The sequence below is a fragment of the Ranitomeya variabilis genome, chromosome 1 (genome assembly GCF_051348905.1).
Source record: "Ranitomeya variabilis isolate aRanVar5 chromosome 1, aRanVar5.hap1, whole genome shotgun sequence".
Classification (NCBI taxonomy): Eukaryota; Metazoa; Chordata; class Amphibia; order Anura; family Dendrobatidae; genus Ranitomeya; species Ranitomeya variabilis.
In genome coordinates this window covers 664,612,799-664,625,537 of record NC_135232.1, presented here as the reverse complement: position 1 = coordinate 664,625,537, position 12,739 = coordinate 664,612,799, and the positions used below count along the sequence as shown (strand labels likewise).

General features: G+C 46.0%; 1 protein-coding gene across 3 annotated transcripts in view; it reads right to left on the bottom strand.

Annotated features, from left to right (window-relative positions):
* Nucleotides 1-3,012: 3,012 nt before the first annotated feature.
* The window catches only part of RASGRP1 (RAS guanyl releasing protein 1), a 67,430-nt gene continuing 57,703 nt past the window's right edge, over nt 3,013-12,739 (bottom strand). For all 3 annotated transcript variants that reach the window (XM_077263603.1, XM_077263592.1, XM_077263582.1), the window contains exon 17: nt 3,013-4,467. In XM_077263603.1, the coding sequence (XP_077119718.1) occupies nt 4,333-4,467 (135 nt within the window). In that variant the 3' untranslated portion in view covers nt 3,013-4,332. The remainder of the gene's footprint in view (nt 4,468-12,739) is intronic.

The window sequence follows — 12,739 nt, the reverse complement described above, 5'->3', positions numbered from 1 at the left end:
ACATGTGAACAACCACATATAGACTATGTGAAATATGCAGATAACCCTTCAAAAATGTTATCTGAATGCGTTTGCATGCAATAAAGCAAATCTTTTTTGGAGAAGTTTCACAATTTTTGCTCACTAGGATATGTTTAGCCTCAAGTTTATCTAGATTATCTGTGTTTTTTAAGGTAAATGGAGCAGGTAAATGATAATATATGTATTAATCCATGTTAAATAAAACCTTTCGGCATGTTTTACACTTGGAAGTAGTGTGGCGGCTGTATAGTCTCTTGTCCTCAAATATGTTACTCTGTAGAGATCCCATGTGGCAATCCTGAGAAATCCAGCATTGAAGCAAGATGCACATGAGGCTGGAAGTGCACTGGGGGCATGTTTGTCGTTGCATTTAGTCCTTTTTTAAATGCCTTGACACCCTGAGTGCATATGGCTTCTAGGCTAGATTTCTCAGGACCACATGAGATCTTTACAAAAAAAATATAATTTTTGAGGTGAGACAAGCGCCTATACATACCACTATTTCCATATGTAAAAACGTGCAGCAAGTTTATCTTTAAAGGAGTTATCCACAATTGGTTAATGTTTTTATTATGGGCCTAAAAACTAACAGCCAAGTAGCTGCTAACTTCCTGCCTGTTGTGCCCGGCGTCGATCTCTGCAGGCACAGAACAGTCACAGGCAGCTCATGCCGGAAACGCAACAGCTTCCGCTGATGAGTCGTCCACAGAGCAGCGGCTTCTCTTCCACTCTGCTCTGTTGACAGGGCGTGACTGTGCATGTCATGCTGATTGACAGCTGGCTCTCGGCTGTCTAACCGGCAGTCACGCCCCATCAACAGACGAGGAACAGTTGCCCTGTTGATGCGGAGCAGCTGAATAGCTGGCAGGAGCCATCAGTAACCACTCTGAGTCGGCGCTGGGCACAACAGGCAGGAAGTCAGTTTTTACGTGCATAGTAAACAAAAAAAATAAGTAGACCTGGATAACCCCTTTAATATGTGAACTGTATGGGGTTATTAGTTGGAAAAGTCTAATACAGATAGATGTCACGTCAGTAACTAGCATTGTATCCTCAGTGCCACCCCACTCACCGTACGGTTTGTCCTCATGGCAGGTCGTGCCGCTGAACTTGTTTCCTCCTACACTCCTCAGCATTGCTGCTGTATGTGGTATCCATCTAGCCTTAAGGGGTTGTGGGGGCGTTTAACCATCCTGTGTCCTACAGAGAGTTGGTGGTTGCCCAGCCTATTCCTTGTCAGCAGGTCCTTATTTTAGAGAGCTCTACCCCCCCACTCTTTGCTTGAACATTGTTCTTTCTCTGTTAGTCCTCTTTCCTTTTAAAAAGACTCGGCTTGTTTACCCATCCTGCTTGACCTCTCTACACCTGATCTCGGCTACGCCTACTGCTCCCTGGCCCGACCTCAGATCGTCTGACTATGTTTCTGTCTTTGCTCCCCTATACCACATACTCATGCCTCGGACTCTCCGGTCCTGAAGTGGTACTACCGGAGGCCTAGCCTATCCTCACCACCACAGGCTCCAGCAAAAAAACAGGTAGTCCCTTAGTTATGCCACTCCAGCGCATAACCGGGCCTATGGCACAGTGGGTCCACACCCAGCAGTGTTACAGTACAAACTGTGGACCCCTCTGACACATCTGGACCCAGGGAACCCAAGACAATAGCACAAGTGTTGTTCGAGGAGGTCCTCTCTCAACGCGTGCATCAGGACAATATGATGCAGCACATCAGTGTGGTGGCAACTCAAATGTAGGGTCTGTCCACAGATATGTCCGCTGCTAACTTGTCCGGCCAGCTCCCTTCTGGGCCATAAACCTCTAAGAGGGATTCTCTTGCTCTAGCTTCGGCTGAAGATGTTAAGCTCCAATGTCCACTCCCGTCTCTGTTTGATGGAGACACTAAAGATAGCAGCGGTTTTATTAACCAGTGTAAGATCCACTTTATACACCATGCTCACCTCTTTTCAGTGGACTAGACTATGATAACATTTATGGTCTCTTTGCTGTCTGGTCAAGCACTGGCCTGGGCTAATTCTATTTGGGAGTGTGGTGGTCAGGAGACCTGCGATCTCGAGAGGTTCCTGGAGATGTTCCGGGTAGTTTTTAGGTTCCCGGCCATGCCTCGTCTCTGTTGAATATAAGGCAGAGTTCTGAATCCGTAACCCAGTATGTCTTGCGCTTCTGTACCTTGATTGCGGAGTTGGCAAAGAACAAAGAAGCTCTAGTGGCAATGTTCTGGAAGGGTCTCTGGTCAAATTAAGGCTGAACTGGCTGGTAGAAAATTACCCTCATGCCAGAGCACCTCCCAGACTGGCTCTGAACTTCCAGCTCCTTTGCTACCGCAAGTGCAACCACTAGAGTCTGAACCTATGCAGGTTGAGCAAACTACACCCTATCTACAGAAGCGTAGGTACTGAGAGAATGTTTGTATTGTGGCAAAGGGCATTTTTTTTCGCCAGTGAAACTCGGGAAACTCCAGCACCTAGTGTTGGCCGCAGAGACGATTCTAGGTAAGAGTAACTGATCTCTACTACTAATGTCTGATGTTACCTTGACTTGGCAGGAGAGGTCCCTCAACTTCTCTGCCAGTCTGGATTCCAGCTCCGCAGACAACTTCATTCATGAGGCTATCATCCGTCATCTTCAGCTCCCTACACAATGGAGGCAACAGTCAAGGAATGATGCAGCTGTAGACTGACAACTTCTGGCTGAACCTGTTTGATTCATTATGCTGTAGATCAGTGCTCTGCATACCGAGAGGATCTCCTATGTGATATTCAAATCTGTGAATTCAGTTCTCCTGGGTCTAACATGCCTGCACATTGGAGTGATACCTGGTGACATTCTGTAGCTAAGCCTATCCTCAACCACCAGAGGCTCTAGCGAAAACCAGGTAGTTGCTTAGTCACGCCCCTCTAGTGTAAGGCCAGCCCATGGCGCAGTGAGTCCACACCCACCAGTATTACAACAGGACACAACAATAGTCATAAAGAGCTTTTTGCCTCTTTTTTTATTACTATGACATTGACATCCCCGTCCCCTCCCCAGACCAGAATAACAAATACAGAAATCCTGAAACGAATACAATGACCTGTTTTAACTTTCTGGACCTGGAAGTGACCGACTTCAGATCAACTTGTAATTAAATAACAGACATAAAACTGACAATATTAACATATAAAACTATACAATATTTACATAGGTTATCGGGTTATGGCCGAGAGATTCCCAGAACTGGCACAAGTACCTGCACCTAATACAGACAGAGTAGCAGCAATGGGATGAAATAAAACATAAGTCCAGGCAAGCAGTCATTTCTAGCTATTCACACACAATAACTACCATTTCTTACAGGCTGCTATTTACATAATGGCCGGTAATGGTAACACTGACATCAGTATGGAAACCTATACCAAGTGAGGACCTCTGCTCATAGAATGTCAAATTTTCACTTCCAGTATATGGCTTTTTTATTTTATTGCTTGGAGATGACCTACCAGGTATCTGTCTATGAGAAGCTCTAACCCAAGCTTACTGTGACCCACACATTTAGAGGAGAACTACAAATCCCAGCCTAATCTGACGCCTTGAATCTTGATTATGGCACATGCTCTGTTTGCTTACCTTATCATAGATACTATTTGAACAAGACAATTTCCTATGATCATCTTGGTCCTTGCATGCCACAGCTGCAGGCTAAAGCTGATCTCTGATCTGGGGGACAAAGCACCCCAAATTTCAGCTTCCTGGATTTCTACTTTTAAACCATGATCCATTTGCACAGCTAATACATTTAACTTAATGTAATCGGCACAGATGAAAAGAAGAACCGGAGCGAAACGTCCTGAAACTCGCGGTAGTGACCTTACTGAGGTCTGAGTATTTATGGAGTGCGCTCATTGTCACAGGTGTTGTACAGGGGTGCATGGTGCCAACCTCTACGTCTGATGCCAGCCGGGCAGGGAGAAGCAAAACACGTGATTTACAGGTGGGTAAAGAGGATCCAAAAGGAATCAACGCTGTACATCGCCCCTCCATAGCCATCACCAGACCTGTATGCACAATGAATGGTAACAAGATCTAACGAAAACTATGAGATTTACCAGCTGCCCCTCAAGGAAACGCTGAATACTGTGCAATTGCAACTCTATACAGTATAACACAGGTATCTCCTGCTAAGCTACCACCGGGGAGTTATCACACTGTACTCCATCTGTAGGGATCCTACAAGCACCCTCATCATCCCCTTAGGCAGCGGAGTAGCTATTATCTATACTAAACGGGGGCCGTGCAGCCTTCCAGACTCTATGGCTATGATCCCTTCTCTACAGGTTCACTATCCAGAATGTATTTTCTGAGTTCCGCTCTCAAGGCTTCAATTCGTCTCTGAGCATCTTTCATCTGGATCCTCAGACTCGTGTTCTCCTCCTTCAGATATGATCTCTCCTGTAATAAAGAGGGATAAAAAGAACAGTTAGAGCCGTTAAGACGCTTGGTCTTGAACCTTCCCCATCATATTACTTGGGAAAGAATAGACCCCCACTGTAGAGGAAGGGACTCGGTTTTGTTAACATTGCTCTTTTACAAACCTTGGGTCAATTCCCCACAGCCGTGTTATTAACAATAGTTACCTTGGAGAGGAGTCCTACACAGGTTTCAGTATCCAAAAGTAAAGGCAAGAGTACTCCCCCAACGCACCTAACCCCCCCGGCAATATTTCATGTTTTGCTACCTTACAACCTGGAATTTCACTGTTTCCTTTAGGGTTTGCATCAGTTCATGTAAAGAACATGCCTACATTTGTGAACATTTGGTTTTCTCTTTATTGTGAAGCAAACAACAAACAGGATAAAAGAACTGAAAACTTTAATGTGCATAACTATTCACCCCTAAAGTCAGTACTTTGTACAGCTTCCTTTTGCAATAAATACAGCTGCATGTCACTTTGGATATGTCTATATGAGCTTTACAAATCTGGCCACTGGTATTTTTGACCATTCCTGAAGGCAAAACTACTCCAGCTCCTTCAAGTTAGAGGTTTTACTCTGGTGAACAGCGATCTTTAAGTCTAACCACAAACTCTCAATTGGCTTAAGGTCTGGGCTTTGACTAGGCCATTCCAAAACATTTACACATTTCACCTTAAACCACTCGAGCATTACTTTACCAGTATGCTTCGGGTCATTGTCTTGTTGGACGGTGTACCTCCGTTCCAAACTCAAATCACTGACAGATTAAAACAGGTTTTGCTCAATCCCTGTATTTCGCATCATCTTCCCCTCGACTTGGACCATTTTCCCTGTCCCTGTTATGGACCTGGTGGTTAGGTGCACCTGGAATGACCTGATGGTTAAACTGAAAGACAGGACAAGCTCTGGAAAGTGGGAACTCTGCTGACCGCAAATCCTAATCCTAACACACACACTAGAAATAGCTGTGGAGCGTACCTAACTCTCCCTAGACGCCTCTTCACAGCCTAAGAGCTAACTACCCCTAAAGATAGGAAAATAAGCCTTAACTTGCCTCAGAGAAATTCCCCCAAAGGTAAAGGCAGCCCCCCACATATATTAACTGTGAGTTAAGAGGAAAGTCACAAACTCAGGGATGAAACAGGTTTCAGCAAAGGAGGCCGGACTTACTAGATAGACTGAGGATAGGAAAGGAATCTATGCGGTCAGCACAAAAAACTACAAAAAGCCACGCAGAGTGTGCAAAAAGACCCCCGCACCGACTCACGGTGCGGAGGTGCCACTCTGCAACCCAGAGCTTCCAGCTAGCAAGGCAATATCATGTTAGCAAGCTGGACAAGAACTTAGCAAGCACTAAGAAACATATTAGTACACCAATGAACAACAAATGAACCAGCAGGGACTTAGCTTATGCTGGAGTAGACAGGTCATCAGAAAGATCCGAGAGAGATCTGAACCAGTACCGATACATTGACAGCTGGCATGGAGTAACGATCTGAGTGGAGTTAAATAGAGAAGCCAGCCTAGCCACAAACGAGGGCAGCTGAGGACACAACCTCAGAACCAGCAGTTCCACTCACAGCCACCAGAGGGAGTCCACGAACAGAACTCGCCGAAGTACCATTCATGACCACAGGAGGGAGTTCGAGAACGGAATTCACAACAGTACCCCCCCCTTGAGGAGGGGTCACCGAACCCTCACCAGAGCCCCCAGGCCGATCAGGACGAGCCAAATGAAAGGCACGAACCAACTCGGCCGCATGGACACCGGAGGCAAAAACCCAGGAATTATCCTCCTGACCATAGCCCTTCCATTTGACCAGGTACTGAAGTTTCCGTCTCGAAACACGAGAATCTAAAATCTTCACCACATACTCCAACTCCCCCTCGACCAACACCGGAGCAGGAGGGTCAGCGGAGGGAACCATAGGCGCCACATATCTCCGCAACAACGACCTATGGAACACATTATGGATGGCAAAAGAAGCTGGAAGGGCCAAACGAAACGACACAGGATTGAGAATTTCAGAAATCTTATAAGGACCAATGAAACGAGGCTTAAACTTAGGAGAAGAAACCTTCATAGGGACATGACGAGACGACAACCAAACCAAATCCCCAACACGAAGTCGGGGACCAACACAGCGACGGCGGTTGGCGAAACGTTGAGCCTTCTCCTGGGACAATGTCAAATTGTCCACTACATGAGTCCAAATTTGCTGCAACCTGTCCACCACAGAATCCACACCAGGACAGTCCGAAGGCTCAACCTGCCCTGAAGAAAAACGAGGATGAAAACCAGAATTACAAAAAAAAGGCGAAACCAAAGTAGCCGAACTGGCCCGATTATTAAGGGCGAACTCAGCCAATGGCAAGAAGGTCACCCAATCATCCTGATCAGCAGAAACAAAGCATCTCAGATAGGTCTCCAAAGTCTGATTAGTTTGTTCGGTTTGGCCATTTGTCTGAGGATGGAAAGCCGAAGAGAAAGACAAATCAATGCCCATCCTAGCACAAAAGGACCGCCAAAACCTTGAAACAAACTGGGAACCTCTGTCCGACACGATGTTCTCCGGAATGCCATGCAAACGAACCACATGCTGAAAAAATAGTGGAACCAAATCAGAGGAGGAAGGTAATTTAGGCAAGGGTACCAAATGGACCATCTTAGAGAAGCGATCACAAACCACCCAGATGACCGACATCCTTTGAGAGACAGGGAGATCTGAAATAAAATCCATGGAAACATGCGTCCAAGGCCTTTTCGGGACTGGCAAGGGCAAAAGTAACCCACTGGCACGAGAACAGCAGGGCTTGGCCCGAGCACAAGTCCCACAGGACTGCACAAAAGAACGCACATCCCGTGACAAGGAAGGCCACCAAAAGGACCTAGCCACCAAATCTCTGGTACCCAAAATCCCAGGATGACCAGCCAACACTGAACAATGAACCTCAGAGATAACTCTACTAGTCCATCTATCAGGGACAAACAGTTTCTCTGCTGGACAACGGTCAGGTCTATCAGCCTGTAACTCCTGCAGCGCCCACCGCAAATCAGGTGAGATGGCAGACAGAATTACCCCCTCTTTGAGAATACCAGCCGGCTCAGGAACTCCCGGGGAATCAGGCACAAAACTCCTTGAAAGGGCATCGGCCTTCACATTCCTAGAACCCGGAAGGTAAGAAACCACAAAATCGAAATGGGAGAAAAACAGCGACCATCGAGCCTGTCTAGGATTCAACCGCTTAGCAGATTCGAGATAAGTCAGATTCTTGTGATCCGTCAAGACCACTACGCGATGCTTGGCTCCCTCAAGCCAATGTCGCCACTCCTCGAACGCCCACTTCATAGCCAACAACTCCCGATTGCCAACATCATAATTACGCTCAGCAGGCGAAAACTTTCTAGAAAAGAAAGCACATGGCTTCATCACAGAGCCATCAGAAGATCTTTGAGACAAAACAGCCCCTGCTCCAATCTCAGAAGCATCAACCTCGACCTGAAAAGGGAGCGAAACATCTGGCTGACACAACACAGGGGCCGAAGAGAAACGACGTTTCAACTCCCGAAAGGCCTCAACGGCCGCAGAGGACCAATTCACCACATCAGCACCTTTCTTGGTCAAATCAGTCAATGGTTTAACAACACTAGAAAAATTAGCGATGATGCGACGGTAAAAATTAGCAAAGCCCAGGAATTTCTGAAGGCTCTTCACAGATGTAGGCTGAGTCCAATCATAAATGGCCTGAACTTTAACAGGATCCATCTCGATAGTAGAAGGGGAAAAAAATTAAGCCCAAAAAGGAAACCTTCTGAACTCCGAAGAGACATTTAGACCCTTTCACAAACAAAGAATTAGCACGAAGAACCTGGAACACCATTCTGACCTGCTTCACATGAGACTCCCAATCATCCGAAAAGACCAAAATATCATCCAAATATACAATAATGAATCTATCCAAATACTTTCGGAAGATGTCATGCATAAAGGACTGAAACACAGATGGAGCATTAGAAAGCCCGAATGGCATCACCAGGTACTCAAAATGGCCCTCGGGCGTATTAAATGCTGTTTTCCATTCATCGCCTTGTTTAATACGCACGAGATTATACGCCCGTCGAAGATCTATCTTGGTGAACCAACTAGCCCCCTTAATCCGAGCAAACAAATCAGACAGTAGAGGCAAAGGGTACTGAAATTTGACCGTGATTTTATTGAGAAGGCGGTAATCTATACAGGGTCTCAGAGAACCATCCTTCTTGGCCACAAAAAAAACCCTGCTCCCAACGGTGACGACGACGGGCGAATATGCCCTTTCTCCAAGGACTCCTTTATATAACTCCGCATAGCGGCGTGTTCCAGCACAGATAAATTGAAAAGCCGTCCCTTAGGAAATTTACTACCAGGAATCAAATTAATAGCACAATCACAATCCCTATGACGAGGTAGGGCACTGGATTTGGGCTCATCAAATACATCCCGGTAATCCGACAAAAACTCAGGGATTTCAGAAGGAGTAGAAGGAGAAATTGACAACAACGGAACGTCACCATGTACCCCTTGACAACCCCAACTGGACACAGACATTGATTTGCAATCCAATACTGGATTATGGACCTTTAGCCATGGCAAACCCAACACGACCACATCATGCAAATTATGCAACACTAATAAGCGAACATCTTCCTGATGTGCAGGAGCCATGCACATGGTCAACTGAGTCCAGTACTGAGGTTTATTCTTGGCCAAAGGCGTAGCATCAATTCCCCTTAATGGAATAGGATACTGCAAGGGCTCCAAGAAAAAACCACAGCGCCTGGCAAACTCCAAGTCCATCAAATTCAGGGCAGCGCCTGAGTCCACAAATGCCATAACAGAGTAGGACGACAAAGAGCAAATCAGAGTAACGGACAAAAGAAATTTAGGCTGTACAGTACCAATGGTGACAGACCTAGCGAACCGCTTAGTGCGCTTAGGACAATCAGATAGCATGAGTGGAGTCACCACAGTAAAAACACAGCCCATTCTGACGTCTGTGTTCTTGCCATTCAGCTCTGGTCAAAGTGCTATCACATTGCATAGGCTCAGGCCTCTGCTCAGAGGACACCGCCAAATGGCGCACAACCTTGCGTTCACGCAAGCGCCGATCGATCTGAATGGCCAAGGACATTGATTCATTCAGACCAGCAGGCGTGGGAAACCCCACCATAACATCCTTAAGGGCTTCAGAAAGACCTTTTCTGAAAATTGCTGCAAGGGCACACTCATTCCATTGAGTAAGCACAGACCACTTTCTAAACTTCTGGCAATATACCTCCGCTTCATCCTGACCTTGACACAAAGCCAGCAGGATTTTCTCTGCCTGATCCACAGAGTTAGGTTCGTCATAAAGCAATCCAAGCGCCAGAAAAAACGCATCTACATTAAGCAGTGCAGGATCTCCTGGCGCAAGGGAGAATGCCCAGTCTTGAGGGTCGCCATGTAACAAAGAAATAATGATTTTTACTTGCTGAATGGGGTCACCAGAGGAGCGGGGTTTCAAAGCAAGAAACAGTTTACAATTATTTTTGAAATTCAGAAATTTAGATCTATCTCCAAAAAACAAATCAGGAATTGGAATTCTAGGCTCTAACATAGGATTCTGAACTACATAATCTTGAATGCTTTGTACCCTCGCAGTGAGGTGATCAACACAAGAGGACAGACCTTGAATGTCCATATCTACACCTGAGTCCTGAACCACCCAGAGGTTAAGGGGAAAAGAAAGACAAAAAACACTGCAGAGAAAAAAAAAATGGTCTCAGAACTTCTCTTATCCCTCTTTTGAGATGCATTAACACTTTGTTGGCCAGCTGTACTGTTATGGACCTGGTGGTTAGGTGCACCTGGAATGACCTGATGGTTAAACTGAAAGACAGGACAAGCTCTGGAAAGTGGGAACTCTGCTGACCGCAAATCCTAATCCTAACACACACACTAGAAATAGCTGTGGAGCGTACCTAACTCTCCCTAGACGCCTCTTCACAGCCTAAGAGCTAACTACCCCTAAAGATAGGAAAATAAGCCTTAACTTGCCTCAGAGAAATTCCCCCAAAGGTAAAGGCAGCCCCCCACATATATTAACTGTGAGTTAAGAGGAAAGTCACAAACTCAGGGATGAAACAGGTTTCAGCAAAGGAGGCCGGACTTACTAGATAGACTGAGGATAGGAAAGGAATCTATGCGGTCAGCACAAAAAACTACAAAAAGCCACGCAGAGTGTGCAAAAAGACCCCCGCACCGACTCACGGTGCGGAGGTGCCACTCTGCAACCCAGAGCTTCCAGCTAGCAAGGCAATATCATGTTAGCAAGCTGGACAAGAACTTAGCAAGCACTAAGAAACATATTAGTACACCAATGAACAACAAATGAACCAGCAGGGACTTAGCTTATGCTGGAGTAGACAGGTCATCAGAAAGATCCGAGAGAGATCTGAACCAGTACCGATACATTGACAGCTGGCATGGAGTAACGATCTGAGTGGAGTTAAATAGAGAAGCCAGCCTAGCCGCAAACGAGGGCAGCTGAGGACACAACCTCAAAACCAGCAGTTCCACTCACAGCCACCAGAGGGAGTCCACGAACAGAACTCGCCGAAGTACCATTCATGACCACAGGAGGGAGTTCAAGAACGGAATTCACAACAGTCCCTGCTGCTGAAAAACATCCTCACAGCATGATGCTGTCACCACCATGTTTCACTGTGGGGATGGTGTTCTTTGGATGATGAGCTGTGTTGGTTTGGCGCCAGACATAGCGTTTACCTTGGTGGCCAAAAAGTTAAATTTTGGTCTCATCTGACCACAGCACCTTCCTCTCTAGATTTGGAGAGTCTCTCACATGTCTTTGGGCAAACTCAAAATGAGCCTTCCAGTTTTTGCATGTAAGTAAAGGCTTTTTTCTGCCCACTCTTCCATAAAGGCCACCTCTATGGAGTGCACGACTTATTGTGGTCATATGGACAGATACTCCAGTCTCAGCTTGGGGACTCTGCAGCTCCTTCAGGGTTACCCTTGGTCTCTTTGCTGCCTCTTTGATTATTGCCCTCCTTGCCCAGGCTGAGAGTTTTGGTGGGCCACCATCTCTTGGCAGATTTATCGTCGCACCATGTTCTTTCCATTTGATGATAATGGATTTATTGGTGCATCGGGGAGTCATCAGAGATTGGGATATGTTTATTTTCTTTTATACCCCAACCCTGACTTCTCATCAACTTTGTCCCTGACTTGTTTGGAGATCTCCTTGGTCTTCATGGTGTTTGGCTAGTGGTGCCTCTTGATTAATGGTGTTGCTGCATCTGTGGTCTTTCAGAAAAGGTGTATATACTGACAGACACTTAAATTACACACAGGTGGACTTCCTCTCACCAAGCATGTGACTTAGACCGGGGTCACGCTTGCGACTGTGATGCGAGAAACTCGCGCAAGTCTCTCGCATCAATACCCGGCACTGCCGCTGGCAATCGCGACCGGAGTGTGCAGCTGCGTGTATTTCTAAGCAGCCGCACGCTGTGGTCCGAGTGCTAGCGGCAGTGCCTGGTATTGATGTGCAAGTTTCTCGCATCACACTCACAAGTGTGACCCCAGCCTTGTGAAGATAATTGCTTGCACCAGAAATTTTTAGGGGCTTCATCACAAAAGGGATAAATACATATATATGAACATGACCACTATTAGTGGTTTGAGCCCATAAATTAAATTTACGCCTATATTCTTGTCATTTCACCAGCTTGGACTATTTAGTGCTGATTAGTGATGAACGAATATACTCGTTACTTGAGATTTCTCAAACATGCTCGGGGGTCCTCCGAGCATTTTTTAGTGCTCGTAGTTTTAGTTTTTCTTGCCGCAGCTGAATGATTTACATCTGTTAGCCAGCATAAGTACATGTGGGGATTCCCTAGCAACCAGGCAACCCCCACATGTACTTATGCTGACTATCACATGTAAATCATTCAGCTGCGGCAAGAAAAACTAAAACTCCGAGCACTAAAAAATACTTGGAGGACCCCCGAGCATGCTCGAGAATCTCGAGTAACGAGTATATTCGCTCATCACTAGTGCTGATGCATCACACACACACAACAGATTACAAAAATATTTAAACACAGGTTGTTATATAACAGAATAGTTAAAGGGAACCTGTCACCACGTTTTTGGAAGATGGGATAAAAATAGCGTTAAATAGGGGCAGAGGTGGGCGTTACA